The sequence below is a fragment of the Elephas maximus genome, chromosome 27, assembly GCF_024166365.1.
Source record: "Elephas maximus indicus isolate mEleMax1 chromosome 27, mEleMax1 primary haplotype, whole genome shotgun sequence".
NCBI lineage: Eukaryota > Metazoa > Chordata > Mammalia > Proboscidea > Elephantidae > Elephas > Elephas maximus.
The window spans coordinates 17,952,959-17,969,769 of NC_064845.1; the positions used below are offsets into that span (position 1 = coordinate 17,952,959).

The 16,811-nt window shown below is 37.6% G+C and overlaps 1 protein-coding gene across 6 annotated transcripts in view; it reads left to right on the forward strand.

Annotated features, from left to right (window-relative positions):
- The window catches only part of ZNF385D (zinc finger protein 385D), a 999,751-nt gene that overhangs the window by 694,782 nt on the left and 288,158 nt on the right, over window positions 1-16,811 (forward strand). Inside the window, exon 1 of one of the 6 annotated variants that reach the window (XM_049870890.1) lies at window positions 7,802-8,199. The exons of the other annotated variants lie outside the window; for them this stretch is intronic. Within the exon in view, the coding sequence (XP_049726847.1) occupies window positions 8,178-8,199 (22 nt within the window). The 5' untranslated portion in view covers window positions 7,802-8,177. Of the gene's footprint in view, window positions 1-7,801; window positions 8,200-16,811 lie in introns of those variants that run through there. 6 annotated transcript variants of the gene reach the window in all.

Below are 16,811 nucleotides of genomic sequence, written 5' to 3' on the forward strand. Positions count from 1 at the left end.
TTAGTTTTTATGTCGCATTTCTGGAATTATTAATTAAATATATATTACATTTTCATCAGTTGACAATAGTTATGGAAGAATTAATGGATTTAAAAAGTTTATGGGATATTCATGCACTGTGGGAATAGAGACATTGATAAAAACACTTAAAGCAGTTGAGAATTGGAAGGAATGCAGTTAATGTCTAGCCGTGATAGAGACTTGGTTTCTTATGTAAAGAAAATTAACGAATAATGTCATATGTGTTTCTTGAGCATGTATTATCTTCCCTCCAATGTATTGTTTGCCTTTTAATTTTGTTTTATTTTTAACAACTTATTTATGTTTATAAAATTATTATACATTAGCTTTATTTTAATGGTGAAAATTGAGCATACCATAGAAAAAAAGCATTGGTTATATCAGTTATGGTGTATCCCTAAATTATTTGTCAGATTTTAAAATTGTGGTTTGGAAGTATGTTTATTGTAATGTGCAATTATTTACAACAAGACAAAGAGAATTTCAAATGATTCTGTTTTTGTAAACTAATGTGTGTGCCCCCATGAAATACATAGTAAAAAGAAAGAGAAGCAGTAGAGGCCCCAAAAATAACAAAAGCGATTTCTGATAGTGAGATTACAGTGATTTTTTTTTTTTTTCCTATTTTTGCTTATTTATGTTTTCTAATTTTCCTACAAAGAACACATAGCTTCATTAGGCCAGTTAGCTCTTTTTCAAATGAAACAAACCAAAATTATACATGATCACAATTGGTGTGCCATGGTACCTCCATTTTTGTATTGATTCCATGTAAATTTAAATACACCTTTTGCTTTACTAAAATATTACAGGTTATGGGTGATAACTTCATTATCTAAGGCTGTATAACAAACCAACCCGAAAACGTATTGGCTTATAACCACAATATATTATTTCTCCTGGTATGTTGGGTTTGGGCACTTCCTCTGCTTGTTTTATGTGGCTCATTCATATTAGCAGCACTGGCCTAGAGGGTCAGTTGGGCTGTAAGGTATAAGATGGCCTCACTCGCATGTCTGTTGGCAACGGACCTTGGTTCTCCTCCTTATGGTCTCTCATGCTCCCATAGGATAGACCAGCTTCTACCTGGTGGTCTCCAGGCAATGTTACTAGAGAGCAAGGGCAGGAGCTGCAAGGCCTTCTGAGACCCCGGGCCTGGAATGCATGTGATGTCACCCTACCACATTCTATTAATCCGAGCAAGTCATGAGGCCAGTGCTAAGTCATGGGGTGGGAAAATAGGCTACACGTCATGATAGGAGGATCAGCAGCATATTTGTGACCATATTTAATTTGCCACAGGGGATGACTAAACCTTTAAAGGCTGATTTCCAGTTATTGATAAAAAGTTTTTGGTGGCTGTTGCATTTTTTTAAAGTAATTTCAGAGTCATCTTGAAATATTATTAACAATTTAAAAATTATTGAGGATTTACCAAGTTATTGAACATTTACTAAGTCAGGTCAGTATTAAAGTTACTTTTATGTGAATTATCTCATTCAATCCACGGAATAACTCTAAGGCTGATTGTTATTGTTGATAGTTGCCATCGAGTTGATTCTGACTCATTTCAACCCCATGAGTACAGAGTAGAACTATTCCATAGGGTTTTCGAGGCTGTGACCTTTCAGAAGCAGATTGCCAGGCCTGTGTTGCGTGGTACCTCTGGGTGGGTTCGAACTGCCAGCCTTTCGACTAGTAGTTGAGTGCTTAACAATTTGTGCCTTCCAGGAACTCCAAAACTCTAAGGGTAGGTAATGTTGTTATTCCCATTTAACAGATAAAGGAAATTAGGTTAAGAAAGATTAACCAAGTTGCCTAGACACAATTAGATGATGGTGAAAATTAAATTTAAATTCAGGGTCTGACTTTGAAGCCTGAATTCTTAACCTCTATACCAGCATGGTCCCTGGGTGGTGGAAATGGTTAACTGTTAGCCGAAAGGTTGCCAGTTCAAGTCCACCCAGAAGCATCTTGGAAGGAAGACCTGGTGATATAAAAAATATAGCTCAGAAAAATCAGCCACTGAAAACTCCGTGGAACACAGCTCTACTCTGACACACGTGGGCTCGCCACGAGTCGGAATTGCCCAATACCGTAGCCATTGCACATTTGGAATGTGGCAACTCTGCACTGAAATGTGCTGTAAATGTGAAATACACACTAGTTTTTGAAGACTTAGTACAAAAAAAAAAAGTAAAATAGCTCATTAATTTTTGATATTGGTTATATACTGAAATAACCTTGTGTTTATATTGAGTTAAATAAAAAATATTATTAAATTAACTTCACCTACATATTTTTAATATTTTCATGTGGCTACAAGGAAATTTAAAATGACATTTGTGATTCTGTTCTTTGGCTCAGATTATATTGCAATTGGACAGCACTGTTCTATATACCAATGCTTTTCATATCATTTCAGGTAGCAGCTACAAATGGTTATTTCTTGCAGTTATATAGCTAGAGACCATAAGTAATTTCAAAGTGGAATATTTAAACGTTGTTATACCTACGTATGGAAACCCTGGTGGCGTAGTGGTTAAGTGCTACAGCTGCTAACCAAAGGGTTGGCAGTTCAAATCCACCAGGCGCTCCTTGGAAACTCTCTAGGGGCAGCTCTGCTCTGTCCTGTAGGGTAGCTATGAGTCAGAATTGGCTTGATGGGAATGCGTTTGGTTTTTTGGTATACAAGAAAAATCCACTGCTGTTGAGTCGATTCTGACTAAAATGCAAGCACAATAAACATTTGGTGTTACATCAGTGAAGTGATTTAGAAATAGACTATTAAAAATTAGGTTCATATTTCTGCACAATATTATAATATTTGCAACCACCAAATTGCCTGATGTTAGAAAAAAGTTACATTCTCAATTTTCATTGTGTTTCTTTTTCCTTTTCCACTACGATTTATCTTTAATTCTTCTTATGCGGGTCACATGAAAGGCTGCTGGGATGTTTCAGTTTGCCTTTGACCCATATCAGTGGGGGAAACCAAGCTGGCATGTGTGGAGCCCTGCCCCTCAGTTTTCACCATTATCCTCTGTCTCCTTTCTTGGTTGACCCATTCTCCCTGCTCTGATTTCCTCACTTGAGCAATTTTTGCCTGGGGAATTCACCTATCTTGCTATCATACTTGGCCGATTGCTCTGCTCAGTTTCTTGGCCAAAACTACAGGGTGGCCGATCATTTGGACCTAGCATTTCATTTTCTAAATTAAGAGAGATGGCTGTGTTGCTCCATACAAGAAAGGTTTTCCAGACTTCTCGGATCATTAGTAATTTGGCAATGCCAATTACCAATTTCACCATTTTCTAATGGGTTTGTGCCTTGTCTTTTTATGAGCCATGCTATTCAGAGCTCTTGAAATTTGGCTGGAGTGGGAGCATTTAGTTTAAACCAGTATCAGGTGCAGCAGCTCTCTGGAGCCGATCCTTCCTCTTGTTGGAGCAATACTATAAGCGCCAGCTTGTCTTGTTTGGTTTGTAAAGTTCATCACACACAAGGTTAGAGAAACTCGTATGGAAAAACCGAGGAGGGATACGGAAATTTGAAAATCAGATGCTTAAAAATCTGCCATTTATGCTGTCTTTTACGAACTGTTAGGCTGTGCTGTATTGAATGTTTCTTTTTGTTAAGCTGAAATATTTTGCAAGTGTGCTTGTGTTTCAGGGTCAGGTTGAATTCTTGCCACCAAGGCAAATAATGTTTCCAAATAGCCAGTAGCCATAAAATCTTTAGGGACACTCCTGTTCTTGGCATTTCTGGACTAATTAAAACCAAAGAAGTCCATTTCTCTGCACTTAACAAGAGGGAATTTATCTAATAACTCTTTTGCTGAGACAAAAATGGGAGGGTTAGTTTTTGAGACAATGAAGTTTCACACCTATATGGACCAGGATCTTGCAGAATTTATTAGTGTTATAAAAAGATATGTTTCTTCCACTGGATGAGTATTGGAAAAGCCTACCACCACGACTCACTGGATTCTGTTGGTTTCCTTGCTATCTGGCAAACTACCTGCTCTAAAGCATTAGCTTAAAATTTAGACTTTTCCAAATTGCCATGCAAGTTTGCTGAACTAGCAGAATACATCTCTGTCATTTATTTTCCTAAGCTACACTCCGATTTGATTTAAAATGAAGACACCCCTTTGAACAAAATTAATTGTTATTTTTTTTTTCCAAGTAGGCTCTTGAAAAATGTGACAGTCTTCAGGAGCTAATATGTTCAGGAGAAAAAAAAAGGGAAATTCTTTGGAAGTCTGTTTGCTACCTAGCTTTTCTCTGATTAATAACCCTTGCAAATGTGTGCTTATTATACCATAAACATGACCTTTATAAAAACATTAGAAAAATCAAACTATGGATATGCCATGTCAGAGACTTTTTAAATGTCAGAAAATGTAATGCTTTTAAATTAATGTGATTTTATAACACTTAACTGTTGAGAGTATTTTTTGAGCTTTTTATGAATTGGGCTTGTTAAAAACTCTTAAAGGGATTCTGTCATTGAAATGGTGGATGTTGACTCACAGTTGATGTTAAAGATTTAAAGTTACCTGGAAAGAAAGGAAGAGAAACAATTAACTATATGTTTAATATCGCTAAAACCAAAAACGAAACCCACTGCCGTCGAGTCGATTCCAACTCACAGAGACCCTATAGGACAGAGTAGAAATTCTCCATAGAGTTTCCAAGGGGCACCTGGAGGACTTGAACTGCTGACCTTTTGGTTAGCAGCCGTAGCACTTAACCACTACGCCACCAGGGTTTCCTTAATATTGCTAAGCATCCGCAAAATGTATTTATTACCTCAGTTTCTCTGAGCCTGTGGCCAGAGGAGGACGGTGAGCATTTGGAGAACACTTCAATATAGAAAGAGACTATACCTACACATGATGCTATGGCAGGTGTGCAGATAAAGAGGGGCAGTGGGTACAGCAGAGCAAGCCTGGAAGTCGTTAGAGCTGATAATATTGTTTGGCACTGGGTTTATACAGTCAGTTCAGTTGGCAGAACTTTAGGTCTGAAGTGGGACGCTTACACACTGTGTTAGATTTCTATCGTTGCATTAACACATTGCAACTTGGTGGCTTCAAACAACACCCATGTATAATAGTTTGCAGGTTAGTAGGTCAGAAGTATGCATTGATGTGGCTGGGGTATCTGCTCAGGGTATCATAGACTTGAAATCAAAACGTTGGCTGGACTGAGTTCTTTTCTGAAGGTTTTTGGGGAAAAAATTGCTTCCAAGCTTGTTCTTGTTGGTAGAATTTAGTTCTTTGCAGTTGTAGGACTGATGTTTCTGTTTCCTTGTTGGCTGTCAGTTGGGAGCTGCTCTTAGTTCCTACAGGCCACCTGCATTACTTAACACGTGGTCTCCTCCGTCTTCCAGCCAGCATCCATGTATGGAACCCTTCTCGTGCTTCAAATTCTGACTTCCTCTTCTGCAGTCAATTGGAGAATGTCCTATGCTTTTAAAGGGCTCCATGGTTAGGTCGGGCTCACCCAGATAACTCCTAGTCTTGGGGTCCACTGTGTCATATAGCATAACCTAATCATAGAAATAAAATCCAACAGATGTACAGTCTTGGGGATTATGAAGGGCGTATACACCAGGAGGCTGGAAATGTTGGGAGGCCATCTTAGAATCCTACCACGTTAACACATACATACACACACACAGTCATCCAGACCTTGGGCTTACCACTTCTGTTTCTGGCCTCAGGGTTCTCAAAGTGTGGTGCCTGGACCTGCATCATCCGCATCCCCTGGGGATTAGTAAGAAATGCAAATCAGCAGGCCCTACTCAAGACTTGGAGCCCTAGTGGCACAGTAGTTAAGAGCTTAGCTGCTAACCAAAAGGCCAGCAGTTCACATCCACCAGTTCGAATCCACCAGTCACTCCTTGGAAACTCTATAAGGCAGTTCTACTCTGTCCTCTAGGATCGCTATGAATCAGAATCCACTCCAGGGCAACGGTTTTACTCAGAACTTACTGAACTGGAAACTCCAGGGGTTGGCCCCAGCTGTCTGTGTTTTAGCAAGCCCTCCAGTGTTTCTGTGGCTTACTAAAGTCTGGGAACCAGTGCTCTAGAACAGGGTCAGCAAAGTGAAAAGTCAAATTTGGCCTGATGACTGTTTTTGTAAATAAAGTTTTATTGGAATATAGCCACACCCATTTGTTTACATATTGTCTGTGGCTGTTTTTACTCCTCAGCACCAGTTTAGGAGTTGCAATATAGACCGTATGGCCCAAAATATTTACTACTGAAAAAGTTTGCTGACCTCTGCTAAGGAAAGTAGATTACTTGATTGCTTAGGCCTCATTCACTTCTAATTTGTTCTTTTTTCCAAACCTTCGCATATGAATCCTACAAAACTACATGAGATTTAGGAGTTCATTCTCTTAAAAAACATTAACCCTTGATAGTCATTCATACTAGATAGCCCAGAAGTGTGTCGTTTCCTGCAGGCATGATTGCAATTAAAATGACTTGTTCATCTTTGCACTTTGTGTCCTCAGTCAGCTTGTTCCTCTCTTGGGTGGACATGGAGAACATATGTTCCCATCCCGCCTATGTTAGTTTTCAAATAGTTAAGCCTATTAAGACATCCTTGAGAGTCTCTCTCCTTCAGGAAAAACTTAGCTAATACCTTTAGCTCTCTCCCATTCCTTCCATTTCCGTACCCTTTAATCATGTCTGCTTCTCAGCTTTGGGTATTTCCCAGGTTGTATACATCTTCCATAAATTATGGGACTCTGAACATACTTAGCTAAGCCTCCTGGCTTCTACATAAAACAAAAACCCTGCAACATTCCAGGATTCAATACTTTATTTTCTTAGAGTTCTGTGTAACTTTACATATTCCTATCTTGCCTTTCCTTAAAGTTCACTAAATGTGATCTTCATCCCTTACTTTATATCCATTACTCTCCACAATCAGTTGAATAATCAGGCTTAATATGGTTAAGTCTTACTTTCTGAGGCTGGCCTCAAGGATGTCGAGTATTTGGCATGATGGAAGTTCATACTGGCATCTAATTTTTTTCCCCTCCAATGGTTGACCAGTTGGTTTGGCATACCCTAGGTGCCCAATTCTAGTTTTATATTCCATTGCTCGTTTCTGTCAGTTTCTCAATACCTGGCCACTTGATCAGTGATTGCAATCAGTGAATTCTCTGTTTTCTGTTTCCTTCCTTCCACATTAAGTTTCATCCTTAATCTTGATATTATCCGATTTGTTGTCCTAAAAGTATAAATGAAACTGGTGGCATAGTGGTTAAGAGCTACGGCTGCTAACCAAAAGGTCAGCAGTTCAAATCTACCAGGTGTTCCTTGGAAACTCTATGGGGCGGTTCTACTGTGTCCTGTTGGGTTGCTATGAGTCAGAATTGACTCAGCCACAACGGGTTTGGTTTTTTTGTTTGTTTTTATCATCCTTAGTGTGGATTCTTCCTGAAAACATGTTTTTGTTCCTGTTTTGTTTTTTCCATTACAAATATATGCAGGGCCATTGTTTTCCCCCCTTTGGTTTCTCTTACAGCCACTTAATCTACAATGTACATTTGTGCCCTTGGTTTTATGGATTTATTTGAGGGACAGCCAGCTGTCCTAAGCTTGCCCCCTTGAGGTATGCCCTGCTATTTCCTTCAGCAGATTAAAGCCTACTTCTTTGAAGTGTCTCATTACTGAAATAATCACTTTTAATTTACCAATTGTATTGCCTTTACCTTTCCAGAAGCATAATGAATAACATAATTTGCCCCATGCCAATCAAATTTGAATCCCATTTCCAAAAAATTGTAGCTCCTTTTCATAAAATATATTCACATAGGCTTAGGGCATATGACTCATTTAAAATAAAAATAGCATGTTTTATAAGACGATTTATATTACCATGTTGTTAGGTTATCAGGGAAGGACTTTCGATATCTTGCAATGGGATAATACTCTGAATTGTGATGGTAGAGTCTTGAGTTTTTTGAAAATGGTTCTTCTACCCTCAGATCTATAACTGGAATTTATCAGTGAATGGAGACACATCCTAGATCAGCTAAAGAAAAATGCATCCAGTGGAAATTCAAAGTGGAAGACAAAATAAAACAAAGTACAGAAATAAAACCCAGAACGTCTACCTGGCTTCTTGGCAATGGCCATTGAACAAAGATCGTGTACGTAACATAGTTACCTGTGGACAAGAAGGGATGTAAGATCATGAGCCCGTGTGTAAGAATAGGGAAGAAAAGATATTTCTGTGTAGAACTGTGTAGCACTAAGGATTTGGCTAGGGTCTTTGGAAAAATGAGCCAACGAAAATTTTGACTGTACTAATTGAATTGTCCAGCTACAGGCAAGACTGCCATAAACAATTATTGTCAAGATTTCCCTGGTGTCAATATGCCACCAAAAGTTTTGTCTGACTTGAACAGTTGGTGAAAATGTAGCAAATGGATAAGAAGGATGCTTATGAAATGAATGGACTTGATTCTTGTCTATGCGAATGATAGAACTTGTCACCTTTGGTAAAAAAAAAAAAAGTGCCATCATCATATCTGATACTGTTAATTAAGTACCACATATGACTCTTTGGTAAGAAAACAGGTTTCAGACTATCGGAAAATATCAAAGAAAGACCAAACTGAAGGCAACCAATGCCCAGATAGAAGCTTGCTTGCTTTCGTTAGTATATGGTAATATTACAAATTTCACTAGTTTTACTTGATGGATTAGAAGGGGTTTCATTTTATTTAACAAGAGAAAACTAATATCCTGGAGTAGAAACTGAAGAGAACAAGAATGGAAAAAAAAAAAAAAGAGAGAGAGAAAAGTTTTACTTATTCCTTCCCTATTGCTTTGCTTTCTCTTCATTTAAAGGTCTTGGGATTATATTTGCTATTTTGAAACTAAAACAGTGCATTCAAAAGAGTGAGAAAGCCATAAATAATTGATGAGTGCTAGTGAGTAAGAATGAATGATTAAGCCAAGAAGTAAATCCAAAGGGAAAAAGAGATGAGGAGCAGGCAACTAAGAAAAAAGAAATAACAGAGCAGGTAAATAGCTGAGAACAAAGGGAAAAAGGGAGGAATGTGAATTAGTGTGTGTCTGTGTTTCCACTAACAAAAAATGATATTAAATTCTTCCATCTCAGATGCAGACTCACCTATCATGTCGTGAGGGTCCACTGTATGTTAGATACTGAGCTAGTCTCTTTCCTATACAGTTGTTTGTCAGGTAATGTTATGGCTTTGACTAGTTACTTTCCAATTTGAGTGATAGAAATACTTCTGTGGGTTAGAAATAAGAGTGGATGCCTCCATAGAGGAGTCCCTAGGCAGTGCAAATGGTCAACACCCTTGGCTGCTAACTGAAAGGCTGGTGGTTTGTGTCACCCAGAGGCACCTTGTAAAACAGACCAGGTGATCTACTCCTAAAAACATCAGCATTTGAAAACCCTGTAGAACACAGTTCTACTCTGACCCATATAAGTCAGAATCAACTTGATGGCAACTGGGTTTTTTTTTTTTTTTGTCTCTTTTGTTTTAATCTCCAAATAGGATGTCTTTTGGCCAGATCCAAGCTGTTTATAGGCTGTTTCAGAAACAGTTCTTTCTAGGTCAAGTGAGTCATCTGGATATCTGATTTGGATATGGTCCTTTGCCCCAATTTTTAAAAAGTCCTTTCTTTCCTCTTTCCTTCCTTCTCTCTCTCTCTCTTTTTAGGATTTTTTTCCCTGCCCATCATTACAATATTGATACATTGAAAATACACACCAATGAATATTTCATGTTCTTTATTGGAATAAACTATTAATGAACTTAAATTATATTTTGCCATTTCTTTTTGTTATCTTTAAAGTAGTTTTCAAAGAAATAGTATGTTATTTGCTCATTTATTCATTCATTCATTCAAGAACATTTAAATCAGTATCTATAACTTTCAAAGCATTTTGTTAAGTACCATGGAAAATAATTAATATAGACATGGACATTTCCTTTCAAAAAATTTTAAACCAGGACCAAATAACTCTACTAGTAAGTAAAAGGTAAAACTCATGAGACACACTGACTACTGATTTAAACAATAATAATTTTGACAAAATATTATATGTACTTTATTTCAAGCCATTTTAATAAATTAATAATAAAGAGAAACAAAAGGAACACTTACTATAACTGAATATTTATACTGTGTTAAATATTTTTCCATTTTATCCTTATAGAAATCCTGTAATTTACGTGTTATTTTCCTTATTTCACAGGAAAAGGAACTAAATGCCTATTATGTTACTTGAGAGAAGAAAATGTTAGAATTTGGATTCAGGTTTCTGATGACAAAATCTGTGCACCGAACAACTTAAAATATTCTGTGCAAGTTCGCAGAAGAGAAAAATTGATTGTGGTGGCAAATGGACAGGGGAAGACGGGGCAGGGAAGTCTTTGTGGAGAAGTGACATTTCAGCTGGACCTTCAAGGATAGGAAAGGATAAAGTAAAGACACATATTAAGAAAATTTAAAAAAGCAATTTTTAAAATTCTAGTTGTAGGAAGAGGCCTCTAAATGGTATGAATAGGCAAGAAAAGGTCATAATGACTTTGATAATATTGGAGAGAGATACTTAGAACCTGGCAGGTATAATGACTTCTGAAAACTATATGCAGGACATATCAGAATCATTCAGGAAAACGCTGTGCCAATTTCAGAGGCCACGCTTCTTACAGAATTTCTCTCCAGTCTCAGCAGGCATTCCTGCTCAAAGCAATTTGACTCATTCTGTTTTGTTCAGCCTTTGGGATTAATTTCCTTTCAAAAGCAGAAAATAATCTTTACAATTGAAGGCAAACAGGCCCATGAATTTGAAGAGACTAACTCAGATTCTCAGTAGAATCGAATCGATGGCACTGGGTTTGGTTTTTTTCTTTATGATCAAAGCTCCTTCTCAAGTTTCCCTTTAGAGTCAGCAGTCCTTTTGTTTTTCACATAGCTATTTAGGATTACATTGATCAGACCACTCCACAGATTTCCATTGCCTAAAACAGATCAATAAGGAAAAGCAGCTATTAAAAAAAAAAAAAAAAGTTTATTCTCAAGATATTTAATCACAGAGGAATCATGAAGAGATCTCAGAAAAAAACATTTACCACATCAACACTTGCTCTTGCAGAAAGCCTAGGAGGGGAAGCCTCCTACTTACTGAAGAGCAAGTGCAAATCTCCAATTATCTTCATAACCTGGGCAAGCCTTGGCAGAAAAATTCAGATGTCTTTTCTTAGTCTTTTCCTCAGATTTTAAACAAAAGAAGGCAGAACACTTTGTCAAATGGCTTGGTGTAAGAAAATCATAAGAATTGTTCCAACTGTCTTCAATAATTACAAAGGATTTTATGCGTCTTCTGGCATCATTGATAATCATAATAGTATGTATGTAACATATATGGATAATATATATGCAACAAAAAATAGTAGAGTTTACCTGTTGCCATCGAGTTGATTCTGACTCATAGCGATCTTATAGGACAGAGTAGAACTGCTCCATAGGATTTCCAAGGAGTGCCTGGTAGATTCCAACTGCTGACCTTTTGGTTAGCAGCCATAGCTCTTAACCACTGTGCCACCAGGATTTCCTGTGGAGTCAAGGATCTGCATAGTTAAGTCTGCAATATACAAGAAGATGAGGATGGCAACCGAAAAAAAAAAAAAAAAAAAAAAAATCTGTGTTCCCTGCTTTGTCTTGGCCTCTGATCCTGCACTTCTGGTCAGTGCTGGGGATTCTCTGAGCTCAGGGATGCTCTGTTAGTCCATGTCAGAGTTAGCCTTTAATACTCAGCATCCCCACCAACATGGCTCCCAGCAACGATATCTTCCACTGATTATCTGCTCCCCCTTCATTTTAGGTTAGCTTTTATCCTTGTGTTTAATTGCAGTCTTTTATGATCTGTTTTATTTTGTCACACTGTAGATGTCCCTTTTCATCATGTGTTGCATTCTGGCTGTGGCTTTATAACCTTGGTAGGATGACTTTCTCCTCTTTGGGGCTATGAGTATTTTCTGTTTTCTGGATTTGTAAACCCTGTACCTGCTGCCTCCTGGCTACTGGAATGTGAAAACTTAGACCCTTTCTCAGAGGCAATTTCTGCTCCCATTAATTTCTCTTTCAAATTGTTGAAAAATGAACTTGGTAGGCATTTATAAGGAGAGGGATGTAATATAATCAAAAAATGTTAAGCTTTGGAGTCAGACATCTCTAGCTTCTAATTCTTCTCAGCTCTACCATTTAACGAAGTGGTTTTTCCAGAGTAAAATGCTCTCAATAAGTCTCTTTTTCTGTATCTATAAAATGAGGACAAAGTTGTCCTCATTATTTACATAAAGTATGTAAAGCCATCTTGCGTAGAAACTAGGGTATAGTCAGGGTTCAAAATGACAGGATTTCTTATAAAAATAAAAAATGATAAGGTGTGTTTCCTTGCTTGCAACCACTTAATCCGTGTTTTATTTCTCTTCCGTTTAAACCAAATCGTTTTCAGGATCCCACAATTACTGCGATTCCATTAGTAACTGATTTTACATCTTTTGCAAGCACCAAATGTTTCAGAATTAAAAGAAAATATAAAATTAGATTTGTCTTAAGGAAAACCTGCCAGGAGAAACAATCACACAGAGTCTGAGACTAAACAGAGCACACGTCAACTCTGCAGGGAACGTTCCTGGGGAAATTGAAATGAGTATTTTTTAAATTTTTTTTGTGTTTTTATTGAGGTTGTAAGAAGGTTCACCAAAGCGGTGGAAACTAGAACTCACAGTTCCTAAACGTTGAGATCTAATGGATACAGTGGATGCTGGGATGTGCTTAGTGTTGGCCCCTTGGGATGACATAAGTATGAAAAAAAAGAAAAAGAAATAAAATATGGCATAAGTGTGGTCTTCACTGTTCCCAATGCATTTTAATTAATTTCGTGTTAGTGACATAGTCTCTCTTCTCTTATTTGTAAATGTTACCCAATGGCAACTCCAGTGGGATTTCCTAGGAATTTTGTGCCATGGCTACTGTAAAAGGAAATTCCTCCTCTTTAAGTATCTTTGACTAAAATTTGAAAACGGTCACAATGAAACATTGAATTAAAATATTCGCAATCAAGTGAATGCTCTAGGAGTTACTACCGCTATGTTCAATTGGACTAATAATGAAGGATATAAATCTAATTTCTGCTTTGCTCCTCTGGACTCCATAGACAAAATGAAAGGGAAAACTGAGCCAATAAAGTTAATTCAAATAGAATAAAAATCTGAGGCCTTTAGACTAATGCATGGTGTCTGGTAGACTCAATATATACATAATCTCTAAATAGTAGATTATAAATCCCAGTGGAGGGAAGAAACGTGTGAAATTGCTTCTTATAAAACCCAGTGCTTACCAGTGAGTGTCTCTTGATTTGATTTGCTTTGGCGAAGTTTAATTGAAATCAGCATTTTGTTTATAGAAATGTTTTTCTCTACTGCCTTTCATAGAAAAAAAAAAAATGGCTACCTCTGAATAAACTATAGATATAAGAGCTGACACTCTAGAAACAGAATTTCTGGTGATGGATGCTGACTTTACCGCTTCTTGTATGTGCGACTTCAAGCAATTGTCTTAACCTGTCTATTGCACCGTTTCCTTATCCACACGAATCTTGAAGGACCAAAGGAGATAATACCACATAAAAGTGCCCGGCTCAATGCCAATTGTATGTATGTTGTTGTTGGGTGCTGTTGAGTTGTTTTTGATTCACAGCTACACCATGAAGGGTTTTCTTGGCTGTGACTTTTATGGGAGCAGATCTTCAGGCCTTTCTCTCTGGGGGTTGCTAGGTGGATTCAAACTGTCTACCTTTTGGTTAGCAGCTGAGTGCTTAACTGTTGCATCACCATGGTCCCTGCCCAGTGTATAGGAGCAGAAATATTACTGCTTTTATGCCTGTGGAGGAGAGGGGAGCTGTTTACAAGGAAAGAAGAAATTAACACCTAAAAATGAAATCCAAGTTTAAGAAACATATGTAGAGAGAAAAACTGTTAATTAAAACATCATATAAAAAGACGAGGGCTTTTTATGTTGAGGCCATTTGCTTATTTTTCTTAAAGAAAAAATCAACAATAGAAGCTTAATTGGACTGAAAATCTGTAAAAAATAAATAAATAAAATAAACTGTTCCTCACCTTTTAGTAATGCATTTCAGTAAACTCTCTGATTGTTTAGCACCCTTTTGTGTCTTCAGGAAAGTTGCTCGTTTTTTAAATGGATAGGATCGTTAAGTTAGGCATAGTAGAAGAGGAGGTACAACATCTCAGCAGGCTTTAATTCAAATTCATTCATTTATTCATCCATTTATCCATCTATTCCTAAAAAAAGAATGGCAAATCACTGAATAGGTATAACACGTTGCCATTGAGTCAATTCCAACTCATAGCGACCCTATAGGACAGAGTAGAACTGGGTTTCCAAGGAGCAGTTGGTGGATTCGAACTGCTGACCTTTTGATTAGCAACTGAGCTCTTAACCACTGCACCACCAGGGCTTCAAATACAAGTAGTCCCCTAACACATAGAAGACAGGGAAGAATAAAATAGATGTTTTCTTCAAGAACTAACACCCTCATGTGGGTAGGCAAACACAGAAGTAAGTAAGTGCCATAGTGTGCTCAGATGGAAGCCTATACAGGGTAGGACAGGGAACCAAAGTGTGACCTTTGTATGGAGATGGCCAGAAGGTACTTAATGAAGTAAGTGATACTGAGCCACTTCCTGAATCAAGAATAGATTATTGGCTATTGGCCATATTTTAATGTAGGTTGAGAGAGTATGTGGGGTGGTGGGTGCAACATAGATTAATACAAATTACAATGCTGAGTAAGCTCTAATGAGTTCTGACTCAAATTTTCTAGAACTAATTGCTATCAAAACTTACCATTATAACAGATATTCCAGATTGAATCAGTTCCTTTCTATAACTATGAAACTTTTTTTTACCACTATCTATAGAGTTGGAGCCAACTCGACAACAACGTAGTATTCTATATCTACAGCTTTGCATCGCTTAACGTCCATGATATGTTCTTTGAAATAGGCCGTTATGTTATTTGGACGTTGTACGAACACCATATTATATACAGGCAATCCCCAGGTTATGAAAGTCCAATTTATGGACAACTCATACTTAAGAACAGACTGCTATAAAACATATTAAAAATTTGAGTTAAATACATGCAATAATTTGTAGTAATGAAAACATGCACTACTTTGTGATGCTCGTGAAAACATTGCTCGGTTTGGAAGTGTTTCTTAAGTATTAAGTCTGCTATGTCCTGTTCTCTGATGGAAATGTCTAAACTCTATTATAACCTTATGGGACCACAAATATATATGTGCTTGGATGTTGTCTGAATGGACGTCATGCAGCACATGACTGCTTTTACTTCCCAATCAAAATTTTCAAAATAACTGTCCCCACATCTCTCCCTTTTAAAATCCTCATTCATTCTTAACCCTCCTCAAAAATGGCTTCTCTGTGATGTGACTCACTTAAATGACTGCATGTACATGACTCATAAAGGTCACCAAAAATCTCCAAGATATTAAATCTAGCGAACATTGCCATCTGACTCAGTCCCTCCACAGCCTTACACAACGTTGACCTCTCTTTCTTTTTGAAACAATCTCTCCCTTTGCCTCTGGAGTCCACATTCTCCCCCTTGCCTGTCTCTGTCTTTTGCCAGTCCTTCATCTTCTTGACAGGGCTACAGATCCTCAGGTGCTTGGTCCACCTCTCTTTGTTCTACATTTTCCTAAGAAAATCTTTTTCATGTCCATGGTTTCAGTTACTAACCAATTACTCTCCAGTCTGCCCTCAGAATGTAATTTACTGCATATCCAATGGTCTACTCCACATTTCCACTTAGACCTCAAACTCACTATACCCAAACTGAGCTTGTAACCTTCTCCAAGACCTGTTCTTCCTCAGTTGTTCTCTAACATAGCCTCACCATCTATATAATGAGGATGCTTTAGTTAGACAAGCAAAGATGTTCTTTAATTTGTATGATTTTCTTACCTCACCTGATGGTACTGGGAAAACTACACTGAACCACTTCAGTTCAAGAAAAGTTTCATTTATGCCTTGGATTAGATTTAGTGCCTACACAAACTGACAGGTACCGGGAATTGAGACAGATAATATAACACAGTTACATCATGGGGACAAATGGGGAAAGGAGGTGTGTATTAGGCTGTGAGAGAACCGCATGCCCCGCTTCACAGGTGCAGAGCCAGGTCCCAAATGAAAGGATAGAAACAAGACTTCAGCATCTGTTTTTCTCTTAAAGAGTGAGGTGACCATAGCCTAGATATCATGAGCCAGACTACCCTGAGAGTTAGATGCAGTGAGGCAGGTTTTACTGCCTCTTTTAGCTTGGTTTAAATATTTGGCTGTTAGGGAGACCCTGAATTGTGACAGTTCATTGAGTGAAATAAAAGCCTTGTGATAACACTCTCAAAGATTATCAGATATTAGTAAACACCTATTTGCCCCAGGAATGGCATTTTGCATTCTTGGTTTGAAGACATGGTATCATATCTTCCAAAATACTCATTATTCATTAATATTTCAGTATTTAAAAGATAGGTTGCCATCTGAGTATTATTATCATTGATCACACATGAAAATTCATAGATTGGCCATTGTTATCTCTAGAAATGAAAGGAACTAATCCTTTCTGGCTGTCCAGTGGTTTAACTATTGATAGGTGGATAGA